Source organism: Protopterus annectens, chromosome 6.part0 (genome assembly GCF_019279795.1).
Source record: "Protopterus annectens isolate FY-2018-M chromosome 6.part0, PAN1.0, whole genome shotgun sequence".
Lineage (NCBI taxonomy): Eukaryota > Metazoa > Chordata > Ceratodontiformes > Protopteridae > Protopterus > Protopterus annectens.
The window spans coordinates 1,850,045,682-1,850,061,748 of record NC_056737.1 but is presented as its reverse complement, the minus strand read 5'-3'; the positions used below and the strand labels follow the sequence as shown (position 1 = coordinate 1,850,061,748).

General features: G+C 42.8%; 1 protein-coding gene across 4 annotated transcripts in view; it reads right to left on the bottom strand.

Annotated features, from left to right (window-relative positions):
- MYO1B (myosin IB) overlaps positions 1–16,067 on the bottom strand; it is a 2,891,345-nt gene that overhangs the window by 438,165 nt on the left and 2,437,113 nt on the right. For 2 of the 4 annotated variants that reach the window (XM_044075201.1, XM_044075200.1), the window contains 2 exons: positions 15,844–15,930; positions 15,519–15,605 (listed from right to left, as the gene is read on the bottom strand). In XM_044075201.1, coding sequence (XP_043931136.1) covers positions 15,519–15,605; positions 15,844–15,930 — 174 coding nt within the window. The remainder of the gene's footprint in view (positions 1–15,518; positions 15,606–15,843; positions 15,931–16,067) is intronic. The other 2 variants (XM_044075202.1, XM_044075203.1) reach the window with 1 other exon arrangement.

Here is a 16,067-nt window from a genome sequence, read left to right as displayed (position 1 = left end):
GAAAGGGGGTAGAGGTAGGGCAAAGTAAAAAAAAGGACCCCACCCCAGATGATGCTCTGATGGGCCAAGTCCTTTGTGTCTTTGTTCCACAACCAGCCCCAACATACCAGATTAAGTCCAAGGGGGAGTCACGGAAGACAGCTGGTAAATCCAGAGTAAACAGGTACCAAGGAATCAAGCTGATAACCATGAAGGGTGGCAGGGAGCAAAAGAAAAAAAAAAAAAAAAACAGTTATGCAACTAAGCCAAGTTTAGGGACAGATTCAGTGTGGGCTGATAGAGTGGGGGAAGACAGAGCTTAGAGGAGCTGAGGATCGAAAAGGAGTGAAGGAAATCCTGTTAACTTCTATGACTTGCAGCTGGCTGTATGCAGCATGGTTAAGCTGCACAGAAAAAGAGGACTTGAAGAATGCATAGACACAGTGTACATGACATTAGCTGACATGTGGTGCTACTTTAAATGCAGCACTGTTAAGATCACCTCCAACAGACACTATGTTAACAAGAGAACCTCTTTGGATACTTAAATAGCTGGAGAAGCCCCATTGAAGTTAAGTCTACCTTAAAAGATGACATGGTTGAATAATGAGATTCATTTTTGTTATGGGGAGAGGACAGCTAATAGGGAACAAAGAGCTTAATTAACAAATTAAAAAATATAAAAAGTTAAAGAAAATGGAAAATATTAACTCAAAACATCTGAATGAAAACAAGCCCCAACATGCTCAAGATAAACTGTTACCAGACATAGTGATAATTTAAGGTTTTCAACCTATTTTTATATCACAAATTCCATCTACTGTTTTGGGGGCTGTAAAGACCTCCTTGCAGGTAATACTGTTAACACTGTTGTGCAGATATGAAAATATGCAAAACAGAATATTTACTCAGAAAACAGTAACCAACAAAGCCGCATTTTTTTTATGTTTGCCACGTTAGACTCAACTCTTACTTTACTGAAATGAATACAGAGGTAATGAAAATGAATATTTTACTTTACTCTGATTAAGCATGACATTTTGTCAACTCACAACTTTAGACAGTTTAACTTAAGAACTTTGCAACCAGTTCTTCTATCTGTAGTTACTTAAAAAATATAAATACTTTTTTCGTAAAATCTTTTATTATATTCAAATGCTCCATGACTATGAGCTACACTAAAGGTTTCATTAACAGAATGCTATATGCCAGAAGCAAGACTTAAAACACTGACAATGAAATTCCTGTGATAGTGTTTTAAAGCTCACTAGCTGTACACTGACCAGTCTCTCTCAGTTTAGAAAATGTCATACAAAACTACGCCTTTGTTACTGAAATCAAATGGACACCACAGTTTCACATGTACAGATAACTGCAATTATGCTTTCTGGGACTGTTTTATTTCTAAATGTATGATTATCATATGTGACATGCATATTTCTCAGCTATCCAGATTTTCACAGAAAGTCCGGATTTTTGCCTCTTATTTTTGGTCTGTTTCTCCAACAGTTGTGTTTTCTGGCAAATCATTTTCAAATCATTGAGGACAACCTGTTATTCTATCAACTTTCTAAGTTTGTAAGAGTAATATTTAAAAACTGACCCTATTTTGGAGCCTTTGTCCCTCCATTATTTATGGCTTTGTCCAGATTTCTTGCTCTAACAGGTTGAGAGGCATGGACATGCATCGTTCTTTACATCACCACCTAAACAAGTGGTGACCTTGTAAAGATTTTATCTACTTTTATAATCACAAACTGTGTAGCCGAATGGCATTTGCAGAGAAAAAGCTGTGCTGGACTAAAACTGCTTTGAACTCATTTCTTATTGTTATTTAACTACTTGTTTTAAAAGTCGGGTAAATTACCTAACAGATTCCCCCTTTTAAAGTTTGCTTGCTGTGAAGATTTTCCTATTTTTTTTTAAATAAAGGCTTAGGTTTTGAATTCACACAGAAGTCCACAAAACTCTTCTACGAATCAGTGGCGTTGATCATTAAAAAAAAAACTTATACTTCCTTGCCCAGAATGCCTGTTCCTTCACAAATGCCAGAATTAAGTAGTCTACATTGTAGCTCTTTGTATGCATCAATATAACCTCATAAAAAAGAAGTTAAAGCTTACCATAACATTCCAGCTGAGTTGTCCATCTTCATCTGTCTTGATTATTCATACTTGTATTTTATACTTCTCTGGATATTTTCTCCCCAGGACTCCATTGAAAACGGGCTCCTTGTGGCCCAGTGGACCATGCTGGTAAAACAAATTGAAATAAAATAAATCAATTTCTACAGCTCATGGACTCCAAAAACTCTTGAGCACATCCCTTACCCATACCGCATTGGGTAGATTACCCCAGGTCGAGTTTGCTGATTATAGAATGAAAGATGTAAAAAGGTAAAGAAAGAGACCATATCTGGATCATAATAATAATTCAAAAGGAGCTCACATGGAAAAGTCTGTTCTTCCAGGAAATCCAGTAGGGGGTAGGAGAGAGGGGATGTGATGACAGATGAAGATGGACACCTCAGATGGAACGTTATGGTAAGACATAACTTATTTATCTGAAGTTTTCAATCTTCATCCTGTCATCACCTGTGGGACAGAGTCCCCAGCTATTTAGAACCCTGGGTGGATTCAAGGAAGGATATTCCTGAGCACCACTGAACCAAATGATGCTCTTCCCCTAGAGACCAGATCTAACTTGTAATGAGTAACAAAGGTATGGACAGATGCCCAAGTTGCAGCTGCAGAGATGTCATCCATGGAAGTTCTTGTCTGAAAGACTGCAGAAGTAGCTACTCTAGCTGAATGTGCTTTTGGCGGTAAAGGTAAGGAGATACATCTCTAAAAACAAAGGAAATACAATCTGAAATCCACTTAGCTAGGGTGACTTTGTTTACAGGTTGTCCCAATTTGATATATGAAAAAGAAGCAAACAGCTACTCAGATTTCCTGATGTCCTCGGTCCTGTCAAGAAAAAATATTAGTTGTCTGTGAACATCTAACAGATGTAATGTGTACTCTCCCTTTTTAGAATAATTTGTGAAGAACACAAGAAGATGAATGCACTGATTAAGATTGGTTTCCGTCACAACTTTAGGTAAAAAGGATGGTATGGTCCTGAGAGAAACTCTATCCTTGCGAAAAATCAAGTATGGTGGTCTAGACAAAAGTGCATGAATTTCTGAAATTCTTCTAGCTGAGGTAATGGCTACTAAGAAGAGAGTTTTCCAGGATAGAAGTGCCTTGTCGAACTTGGCTTGAATTAATCCACCACAGAAGATCCCTTTTGCATATACTGGTAAGTTATGGCTGGCACCATTGATACTAATGATTGAAGCACTAGATGTGCAGGGACTCTGTTTCTTTGCAGCGGAGCCTAAACTTGAGTATGGATAGTTTCCAACCAAGACAGATGTAGTGAGGCAATGGAAGTTCTTGTGTCTAACAGCGCTCCTATACACATGAGATTCTGTGTGGGTTCCAGCAAGGATTTGTCGAAGTTGATCATGATGCCTAGAAGGTTGCATAACTGTAGAATCTTTTGTTTTGCTGCTAGTAGTAGTTGTATGGTAGTAGCGGAAATGAGCCAGTCGTTTAAGTACGGAAACACCCAGAATCCTTGCAATCTTAAGTAAGCTGCTACTACTGCCATGCATTTGGTGAAAACCCTGGGGATTGTGGTGAGACCAAAGGACAGAACTGTGAATTGGTAATAACTGGCTCCCAGCCAGAAGCGAAAGAATCTTCTGGACCACATGTCTGTCTTTATGTGGTAGTACACATCCTGAAGATCTACACAGCACATCCAGTCATCCTTTGCTATGGAATTTGCTTTTTAGAATAGATTTTTTCAGTTCACTGAGATCCAAAATTGGTCTCCCGTCCCCTGTCTTTTTTGGTAGTAAAAAGAATCTTGAGTAAAATCCGGATCCTATTTGGTCTAGTGGGACTTTGTGGATGACTCTCTTTTCCAGCAGCTTTTGAATTTGAATGGCTGCCTGTTCCCTCTGACTGGGTGGAACATCAGGGAATCTCTTTGAACAGGGAGGATGAAGGGCAAAGGGAATCGTATAGCCTCTGGAAATAATTCTCTGCACCCAGGTATCAGACATGATTTCTTGCCAGGCTTTTAGGAGGAGGGATAATCGACCCCCAATTGCCTCCAGAGGTGGACAATCAGGCCTTCATTCAGGAGTCTTGGGAACCAAATATGGCCTCCCAAAATGATGAGGAAGGAATACTTTTAAATATAAGGTTATTCCATCTATCTAACAACACTTGGTGACTAAAAGCATGACAGATAGAACAGTCCTCTTGCAAATGAAGAGGACCAACACAGTAAACACAGAGAAAATGCTGCTCAGAAAAAAAGAAGTTATGTCTTACCATAACGTTCCATCTGTGTTGTTCATCTTCTTTCACTCGTCACTCATGGGTTTGAGCCCACGGAACCGAGTCAGCCTATTACCAAGCTTGCGCCAGCCAAAAAACATTCAAGCTAAGTCTCTACCCAGAATGCCTTTCTCCCTGTTACCTCAGATCAAGTAATGTGTACTCTCCCTTGTTAGAATAATTTGTGAAGAACACAAGAAGATGAATGCACTGATTAAGATTGGTTTCCATCACAACTTTAGGTAAAAAGGATGGGATGGTCCTGAGAGAAACTCTATCCTTGCGAAAAATCAAGTATGGTGGTCTAGACAAAAGTGCATGAATTTCTGAAATTCTTCTAGCTGAGGTAATGGCTACTAAGAAGAGAGTTTTCCAGGATAGAAGTGCCTTGTCGAACTTGGCTTGAATTAATCCACCACAGAAGATCCCTTTTGCATATACTGGTAAGTTATGGCTGGCACCATTGATACTAATGCTTGAAGCACTAGATGTGCAGGGACTCTGTTTCTTTGCAGCACAGCCTAAACTTGAGTATGGATAGTTTCCAACCAAGACAGATGTAGTGAGGCAATGGAAGTTCTTGTGTCTAACAGCGCTCCTATACACATTAGAGTTTGTGTGGGTTCCAACAAGGATTTGTCGAAGTTGATCATGACGCCTAGAAGGTTGCATAACTGTAGAATCTTTTGTTTTGCTGCTAGTAGTAGTTGTATGGTAGTAGCAGAAATGAGCCAGTCGTTTAAGTACGGAAACACCCAGAATCCTTGCAATCTTAAGTAAGCTGCTACTACTGCCATGCATTTGGTGAAAACCCTGGGGATTGTGGTGAGACCAAAGGACAGAACTGTGAATTGGTAATAACTGGCTCCCAGCCAGAAGCGAAATAATCTTCTGGACCATATGTCTGTCTTTATGTGGTAGTACACATCCTGAAGATCTACACAGCACATCCAGTCATCCTTTGCTATGGAATTTGCTTTTTTGAATAGATTTTTTTCAGTTCACTGAGATCCAAAATTGGTCTCCCGTCCCCTGTCTTTTTTGGCACTAAAAAGAATCTTGAGTAAAATCCGGATCCTATTTGGTCTAGTGGGACTTTGTGGATGACTCTCTTTTCCAGCAGCTTTTGAATATGAATGGCTGCCTGTTCCCTCTGACTGGGTGGAACATCAGGGAATCTCTTTGAACAGGGAGGATGAAGGGCAAAGGGAATCGTATAGCCTCTGGAAATAATTCTCTGCACCCAGGTATCAGACATGATTTCTTGCCAGGCTTTTAGGTGCAGGGATAAGCGACCCCCAATTGCCTTCAGAGGTGGACAATCAGGCCTTAATTCAGGAGTCTTGGGAACCAAATATGGCCTCCCAAAATGAGGAGGAAGGAATACTTTTAAGTATAAGTTTATTCCATCTATCTAACAACACTTGGTGACTAAAAGCATGACAGATAGAACAGTCCTCTTGCAAATGAAGAGGACCAACACAGTAAGCACAGAGAAAATGCTGCTCAGAAAAAAAGAAGTTATGTCTTACCATAACGTTCCATCTGTGTTGTTCATCTTCTTTCACTCATCACTCATGGGTTCGGTTCCGAGTCCTCGGAACAGAGTCAGCCTATTACCAAGCTTGCGCCAGCCAAAAAACATTCAAGCTAAGTCTCTACCCAGAATGCCTTTCTCCCTGTTACCTCAGATCAAGTTTGCTAAGAAAGGGAAGTAAAGCCGAGGCCATTTCTGCGCAAGTACCCTAGGGCACCACTTAGACCCAAAGCATCCCCCAGGAGTCTTTGGGGGGGAAGGAGGGTGGGAAGTGATGAATGAAAGAAGATGAACAACACAGATGGAACATTATGGTAAGACATAACTTCTTTATCTGATGTTGTTAATCTTCTTTCCATTCATCACTGATGGGACAGAATCCCAAGCTACCTTGAGGTCCATGGGTGGCCCTTATGGAAGAACATTCCTGAGTACCACTGAGCCAAAGGCAGCTCTCCCTCTGGAGACCAGGTGCAATTTGTAATGATTGATAAATGTATGAGGCTTAGCCCAAGTAGCTGCTGTGCAGACATCATCCATGGAAGCCCTGGACTGGAATGCTATAGATGTTGCCATAGATCTAGCGGAGTGAGCTTTAATTTTTGGCATGGGTTCATTATGGGGGAAATAGATGAAACGTATGATAATGTAACCTTGGAAACAGCCTCTCCCATTTTGGGCCCAGAAAAAGAAATGAAACGTTGCTCAGATTTACGAATAGGTTTGGTCCTGTCTAGGTAAAATCTCAATTGTCTATGTACGTCTAAGGAGTGAAGGCAATACTCTCCTCTATTGACAAAATTTGGAAAAAACACTGGTAGATCAATGGTCTGATTAATGGAGAATTCAGAAACAACTTTGGGAAGAAAGGATGGGTTAGTCCGAAGTTATACTCTGTCTTTATGAAAGACCAGATGGGGCCTCTTAATACACAATGCCTGCAGCTCCAAGACTCTTCTGGCAGAGGTAATGGCTACCAGGAACAATGATTTCCAAGACAAATCTTTAGGTCACACTTAGCAGCAGGCTCAAAAGGTTTTTGAGTCAAAGACTGAAGGACTAGAGTGAGGTTCCATGGCTCCATGGGCTGTCAGAGGCCTGAGATGAGAGGTCCCTTGAGGAAAGCCTTGCAAAGGCATGAAGAGATATGAGGAGTGTCATCTATACCATTGTGGAAATTGGAAATTGTCACTAGATGCACTCAAACCGTAGAAGCAGTGGCCCCATTATCAAAAAATGTAGCCAGGTATCGAAGCACTGCAGTAATTGGAGCCGAATATGGATCTAGCATGTTATCCATGGACCAGATGGAGAACCTTTTCCAATTACCCTGATATAGTATTCTGGTGGATGGTTTGTGAGAGGCCAGAATGATGTCTTGAAATGGCGAGGAGAGACTAGCTTGCCTGGCAACTAATAGAAGTGGAGAAACCAAGCTGCCAGCTTGAGACTGGACAGATTTAGGTGAGTCAACCCTTGGGGGTGAGTAATCAGATCTGGTAGAGGGTTCAGAATCCAAGGAGGGTATACTAGGTGAGGCTGAAGGAAAAGGAACTAAACTTGTCGAGGCCAGAATGGGGCTATGAGGATCACCTGGCATCTCAACCGAAGAGCTTTCTTTAGAAATTGTGGGATCAAAGGGATGGGAGGATAAGGGTAAAGAAGTCCCGTGGGTCAATTGTGGATCAGAGCATCCCTTGGTAACTCCTCCTCTGGGGTAAGTAGGGGGAAATAGCTGCTGCACTTGGTGTTTGATGGGGAAGCAAAAAGATAGCAGCAAGGCTGGCCCCAGTAGCTGAAGATTACAGATGCCACCTCGGGTTGAGGGACCACTCGTGAGGCATGAGGATGCATCTGCTCAGTTTGTCCACAATCACGTTGGAGCTCCCCAGGATATGCACTGCTATCAGAAAGCAGTTGGAAGCTATCGCCCACTGTCAAATTCTCATGGCTTCTCAACATAGAGGGTAGGACTTGGTTCCTCCTTGCTTGTTGATGTACCAGACCACTGACATATTATCTGATTGAATTGCAATTGCCCCGGAAGCGAGAACCAAATGGAAGGCCTGCAACACTAACAGCACGTCTCTCAGTTCTAGAACACTGATATGCAGGTGGGCCTCTGAGGTGGACCATGTGCCTTGGACAGTCTTTCCCTGGAAATGGCCCCCCAACCCGATCAGGGAATCATCAATGGTCACAATGGCTGTGGGCTGAGGAGGTTGAAACGGGTGAGTCCAAAGATCTATGTCTAGCTTCATCCACCCTAGTTATTCAAATCTGGTAACTGATAGTTTGGGAACCACTGACACAGAAGGAGCCATTGCAGAATCTGCATATGTAGCTTTGCTAAAGGCACTGTTGGAATTGACACAGCCATATAACCTAGGGCCTGAAGAACTTCCCTTGCAGAGACTGTTGTTTGAGATAGTATCACCTGGAGTTGAAGCCTCAATCAATGGAGTCTGTGAATTGGGAGTGATACCAGACAGGACTGAGTACTGAACACTGCTCCAATGAACTCTATTTGTTGTGTAGGGATAAGGTTTGAATTCTTCCAATGTATCATTATTCCCAACAATTTTGCCAGAGAGAGAGAGTATAGTGCAGTGCTGTTACCAGAAGATGCTCGGTAGGGGTGGTCGTCTAGATATGGAAACACCCAGAATCCTTTTAGTCTCAAGTGAGCTGCTACCACTGCCAAGCATTTCATCAACACTCTGGGGGCTGTAGAGAGGCTGAATGGCAGGGCACAGAATTGGTAATGACTGGCTACTAGCCGGAAGCGAAGCAGACTCCTGGAGCATTTGTCCATCTTGATGTAGTAATATGCATTCTGGAGATCTTCAGAGCACATCTAATCACCTTCTCTTAAAAAGGGAAGGATGGACTGAACCGTGACCATCCAGAATTTGGTTTGGGTGACAGACTTGTTTAAACTGCTGAGATCCAAAATGGGTCTCCAGTCCCCTGTCTTTTTTGGCACCAAAAAGAATCTCGAGTAAAATCCAGATCCACGCTGGTCTGGTGGGACTGGTTGGATGACTCTTTTTTGAAACAGCTTTATAATCTCTGAAGCTGCTTCTTCTCTCTGACTGGGTGGACCTTTGGGCAGTTTTCTTTTAAATTTTGTCTGACAAGAAAGGGGAATGGTGTAACCTCTGGTGATAATGTTCTGCACCCAACGATCAGTGGTGATAGATTGCCAGGCAGCTCGGTAAAGAGAGAAAAGACCCGCAACTGCTTTCAGAGGTAAACAATCGGGCCAGCCCTCAGGAGCGCTGATAAGGCTGTCCAGAGAAAGAGTCCCTCAAGCCTCGAGGACCCCATCTTCTGGAATTGTTACCCCCCCCCCTCTAGGAGTATCATCACCACGTGTGACATGGAAACAACCCTGAAATTTCTTATGTCACATTTTCCCACTCCTATGATTCCTGAAGAAGGTACATTGAGGGTTGGAAAACTGTAGGCCTACGGCAGACAGGGTTTTTCCATCTTGCTCACACCTGGCTAGCATGTCCTTCACTTTGGAGCCAAAAAGGGACAAAGCTTCGATGGGAGCATTCAGAAAGGAAGACATGAAGGGATCCGCGAGGTCACAAATGCAGATCCAGGCATGATGCCTCATAACAATGCCCGAACCCGCTGCTCTAGCCACCCCTTTGGTAACGTGTGACAGCAACCTCATGGACGAGTTGGATACTGACTCTAAGGTTGTGAGTTGCGAGGCCACTTTGTCCCTAACCTCATCAGACAACTGTCCTGCAAGCATCCCAGAGAGTTCAGAGATCAAGTCCCTCTGGAGCTTCGTAAAATGTGCCAAATAATTCAGGGACCATATGGCAAAGGTCCCTGATGCAAAAACATGCTTCACAAGTCTGTCCACTTCCCAGGACTCCCTGTTGGGTGGGTGTACAGCGGGACATTCCTCAGCCAAGTCCTTTTTCGTGGCCGCCAACACCACCACCATAGCATTAACTGGTAACCCTTTGGACTAATGTGGGTTCTCCTTGGGAGGAAAAGAATTTTGTCTGGTCTCCGAGGGATCACCTCAGTGGAATCAGGGTTCTTCCAAGCTTGCTGCATGACGAGCTGGATGAGCTGGTCGGCAGGCAGGCTCACCCAAGAGGTAGAAGGCTGGGTGCGAAAAGTTTGCAGGAACACGGACTCCTCAGATGAAGAGTTGGAGGGCTTCCAGTCACTTCTCTGCTTTAACATCTCCAGGATGTCTCCAAAGGAGACATCATCAGGAGGTGACCATGTTAAGGACTCCTCGGGTGAGTCCATATGCTTCCTTCTGTACATCTTCTTTCGAGGGGACTCCTCACTGTGGGTCCCTGGGGAGGACTCGGAAGAATGGGTACCCTGAACAGGGGTGTCCTGCGGCTTCTCTGCCCTGTGTCCCAGGGGGTGGTCTTTGACAGCTGTAGCTCAGGGGGTGAAAACTGGGGTACCAACATCAAAGGAGTGCTGCCAGAAGCAAGAGCCCTCTCCATCACGTGGAAGGCAGGCCCACCCAAAGAGGGATGGGAGCCTGGAACTGAGAAAAACAACCTCGGGGCCAGGGTCACACCCCACTCCAACGAACCCACCCCCATGGATGGAGCCTCAAGCAGCATCAGTGCAGATGCAGCCATCAGCACAGAGGATGGAACTGAGGAGAGAGACAGCTCCATACCCCAGGCCAATACACCCATCCCCTAATCCCCAGATTAAGGAAGGACTGGTTCAGTGGGAACTGAAGACCAAAGGGACAAACTCAGAGCCGGAGTGAGATGCCCCGTAGGTGCCAAGGTGATGGGTTCCAAGAAGGATGTCAGAGCAGAAAGTTTCAGAACCGAGATGGTCGAAGGAGTGTAAGGCAGAGTCCGTGGATAAGGTAACCCAAGTCCTGCAGGTGGACTGGTCTTAGAAAGTGAGGCAATCCCCCTGGCTAACAACAGCTGGTCTACAAGATGCACCATGTTGTGTTCCGAAAGGCTCCTGGTGGATCTAGTGGATACTCCAGATGGAGAGTCAGGATGTTCAAGGAATGGACTGTACGCTTGGCCCAGAAATGGATCTACGGAGGGGGAGTATCAGGTCCATGGTGCAAGGTCTGCTGGCACTGAAGTCTCTAGTTTCAAGACCGGAACTAAAGAGGTAAACTCCAGTGAGGTCAGTACAACACTCTGTGCCAAAGTGGTACTCGGAGCCGAAAAGGTCGGTTCCAAACCAGAAACTAATGGCGTAGTCGAAGGTGTGCTCTGAGCCGAAGTGGCTACAGGTGCCTATGCCGAAATAGGCATAGTAAGGTCTATTATCGGTGCCAGAGGCAGGACACCGGTGCCAAAACAGGCATCAGTATCGAAGGTATTGAGATGGTCAGAAGTGAAGAATACGGAGCTGAAGAGACAGTTTTATGCTCTGAGAAGAACTTAGGGACCTTTGATTTCCCAGGCTTGCTCTGATCACCTGATGGTGAAGAAGGAACAGAGTGGGATCTCTTTTTGTCCTTAGAAGGAGGAGTTGAGACCTCCATCACAGAAATGGCCTCTGAGAAGGGAGACTTGAGTAACTCTTTCAGAATGAGTTTATTTTTGCGCTCATTAAGAGTGCATTGGCTGAAACTCTGACAAATGTCACATGGAGGCTGCACCGAAAGGTGTGCCACTCCCAAACAGTATACACAGTCATCATGAGAATCACTGTTAGGTAACTTGCCCTTACAAGTAGTACAATGCTTAAAACCTGAAGTACCCTTCTTATCCGACATCTTAGTAGAAAAACACCACAGGTCAACTGTATAATCCAACTATAATGAAATCAACTCCGTTCAAAAAAATCACAAATATAAAAATACACTGGTATATGGAGAAGAGAAGGGAAACACCTGAATAAAGTTTAAAGCTAACAGGTTAAACAGGAGAAGCAATAACAACTATGGAACTGAAGAAATACCACAAGGGTAAGGGAAGAAAGGCCACACCAACAATGGTACTTGAGAGTTTACCAATGGTAACAATGGGTAGAGAGGAAAGAATAAGGTTAGACAGAAGAAATGACACTAAAAATACTAATCTCTTAATAAAATATAAAGATATCCAAAAATATTTACAAAAATATCAAAAAGATTTCACTTAGCTGAGAGCTCGGCTGAAACGCGGCTTTATGGCTACACAGCAAACGAGATGTGAGGTAAAAGGGAGAAGGGCATTTTAGGTAGAGACTTAACTTGAGAGTTTTTTTGGCTGGTGCAAGCTTGGTAACAGGCTGACTCGGTTCCAAGGGCTCGGAACCGAACCCATCAGTGATGAATGGGAAGAAGATTAACAACATGAGATTGGAATTTTATGACTGCATTTTGTGCATTTTCTAAAGTTGGTCTGACTTTTCTCAGCCATACACAGAGACACACACAGAGACACACACACACACACACACACACACACACACACACACACACACACACACACACACACACACACACAAAACAGTCTATGAGTAAGAAAAAATTGGAAAGGGAGAGAAAGACTTTGTTTTTGGTAATACCAACAATGGTAACTGAATATTTACTGAGCCATAAGAGGGAAGGATAAGGGATACCACCGATGGTATTAGAAAGTTACCTTAAGGTATTTAGGGGGAAGAGAGAGAGAGAGAGTAAATACATTGAGTAAAAAAAACTGCCTCTGCAATAGAGATAGGGAAAGGTTTTTGAAAGTATGGAAAGAGATTTAAAGTAAAATATTACATTAACTGTAGGCTCGAGAGCAATATGGAGAAACCACATCCGAAGATGAAAGCAGCAAACAAGATCTGAGGTAATCTACTGTAAGCATTATGGGTAAAGGATATGCTTGAGAGTTTTTGGAGTCCAAGAGCTATAAAAATGGCCGAGTCGGTTCCAAAGGATCGGAATCGAACCCACAGATAATGACAGGATGAAGATTGACAGCTTCAGATTATGAGATTAATAGTTAACTCCACTGCTGTGGAGGGATAAACCCCTACTTATGAGGCAAGCAACCTGAGTTTGGGACCTGTTAGAATTGTTGGGGATAACAGAAATATGGAAAAAAAAACTCTTCACCTCTTCTATGGACAGAGTGTCACCAATTCTCCTCTGAAGATAATGGCAGCTTGTGTATTTGGCTCCACCTCTCCTTTCTTGTCAGCATTATCACACATCCAAACTATCAGTCAAACTTGGCTCATCTGGAGAGTAGTTAGGGTTTCATTTCTTTACAGTACCATTACTGGCAACAGCTTGCCATTTTTTCTTGTACTGCCCTTTCCTGCCTTTGACTGTTATCCTTTTTCTTGGCTTCAGTGGAAAGACCAACTATTGGTGGGTTAAATCTAGTAGTAAGTAGGTGCAAGGAAGTGAAACAATTGCTTAAAAAATTACATGGTCACCCCCTTTTCTTCCAGTCTCAAAAACACTGGCTCTGCCAGCAGACCAAAAAGCAGGTCTTTCTCCACTGGTGCATTCAGAAGCAGTACTTGACCTGGCACAGGCTGACTTCTCAAACAAGCATGCCTCTTAATGACTGACCAAGTGGTTGTTGCCCCGCATGATGCATTCACAGTATCATAGCCACACTTTATGGAATTCCTTCCAACCTGTCAGGTGATGTGTCAGAATTTCAGCATCCTAATTTCAGAGCTATATCCTCAGTCTCATAAGCCCTGTCCTCAAGTGTGACAAGGACAGACTTTTAATATATATACATATATATATATATATATATATATATATATATATATATATATCAAATCAGGTTAAGGCTCTGAAAGATCAGGGTATCAAAAGTATACACCTTCTTCCCAAAGTGGTCAAATTTCTTACTCTCCTTATCACTGGGAAGTTGATCTTTGACTGGAACTCTCTTAAGGCCCCTTGCTGGCAACTGGGGAAACAACAGCTAAATCAGCAACAGTATTATTACAAGGTACATGCAAGATCCACAACCATGTAAAAGCAGTCTGGTTTTCTAGAAGCAGGGGATTAAGAAAGAAGCTCTATGAATGCACTGCTAAGGAAATCCCAGAAGGCCTCAATGATTAAACATATGGTTAGTGGTTTGGCTCTGGTGGCTTCAGAGGTTCGTTGTCTCTCTTCTGGACATCAGAAAACTCCACAGATACACAATTAAAGTCATCCTTCATCCTACTGAAGGTATCACCAAATAAGGCATCCACTGGTGGGGAAATAGAGAATAACATGTCTTATGTATCCACAGGACAGCTTAGGAGGCATGATATCTGGGAGAAATAAGCCAACTAATTGGCCTCAGAATCGGTAGAAGCAGGATCCTCAAAGAGGGATGTCCTTCTTTTTCTTTGCTGAACAGAAATTACTGACACCAAAGGTTGACTTCAGGTAAATGCATGACTTGTAGGAAGAAAACAAAATTCTAGGCCAGGTTCTAAGATTCTGACTAGGGGCCTGGGATACGGGGTGAAGAGGGATGGGTGAGGGTTCTGCCCAGTCCATGCTGCGGCGTAATATCAGGCATCCAGGTATAAATAATTTGGCCCAGTTTTTGAGAGAGGCAACCATCTTGAAGGCCTGGACCCCAAACTTGGTTCCTAGTACATCTTCATGGACAAAGCCCAGGGAAGTACCACTCTTACCCTCAGTAACTACAAAATGCTCATTAGAGGTAGACGCACATGAAGACACATCAAGAATAATGGATGCTAGAATTGCTGAATGACATAGACATATGTCCCCTGTCATACCTCAAACATGCCAATGTCAACAGTGGAGGGCATATACAAAACCTAGAGTAGAAAGGCTGCAAAGCTCTGTAAGTCAGGACAAATGCTGATCTTTCTGTGGCAGAAATCTCAAATAGAAAAACTCATGCAACAGTGAATATGCAATGAACACCATCACTTCTCAAGTTCGGTCTTCATTCACTCAAAAAGCGCTCCATATAACTGATTTGGCTTAAAAATATAAACCATTACAACTGAGAACTAGACATTGTTCCAGAGGTCTGTCTTACACTTTTAACTGGGTGTACACTCATGCATTCATGCAGAGATGAATGTAATTCTGTACATACATAAACAAAAATACTTAAAGATAAAGCTATAACCAAGACATCAGCTGTAAAAAAGTCTAAGGATTTTTCATCAAAGATGCACAATGTTTAATTAATTCTGTTAATACAAACAGTGAAGTTTAAAGCTTAGACCTGCATTACTCAGCAAACAACTGCAAAATACAGAGAGAGCAAGTTGCAACACATCTGCAACTCAATAGCCACAACAGGACAAGAAATCAGTCTTCAAACCATGTTTTACACTGCAACAATAATAAAGACTGACAACTACCAGTAAATAAGCAGACTTTCCTAATCTAAGAAACAGCAAAACATGCTTTAGAGTGGTGTCACAGCTCAGGTGTTAGTTGTAGTTGAGCTAATTAACATTTAATGCTTAAATTCTTATCTGACAAAAAATAAAGCACATGGTTAGATGCTGTGAGTCGACAGGCTTAGAAACAAAGGCACTACGGATTGGAAGATATCATGCATTTATGCCTGCAAGTACTACTAAGTTGTTAGGCCTCATTAATGGAGGATGGGAGTATGGAATATGCCATTAAATACCTTCAGTCCAAGCCAGTAAGCCCAAATAACAGCAATAGCATGTTTAGCTTTAGCCTCTTCCTTCAGTCTTCTCAGCTCCCTTCGCGCCTGCAGTGTTTTTAGAAAACGTTTTAAAGAAAAGGTTTAGCATAGAAGAGATCAATTTCAGATCCCAGTGGACATAAAGAACAGCATTTAGTTAAAGCAGACTGTGAGCATGGCATCCTGCAGTTCAGTGTTTTTACAAGTGTTCAAGCACAGAAGCAGTGACAGGAAATAAAAAGTCATACCCTCTCTTCATCATTCTGATTAGGATTAGGATCATAACCTGTATTAGTCTTCTCACCTGTGTACCATGCCAGAAAGCTGCAATAGTAGTGACTGCTTCCTCACAGCGTTTCTGGTGCTTAAGCTCCCGAAGTGTTTTCCGTGCCTACAAAAAATGTTAAATGAAGTAAGTGCTGATGCAGTTCTCTAAACATGTCAAAAATTTTGAATCTTGATAACTAAAAGGGTATCTAACCCATCTAGCACCTTCAGTGAAAGACTAACTGCCCACTTACAGTCTTC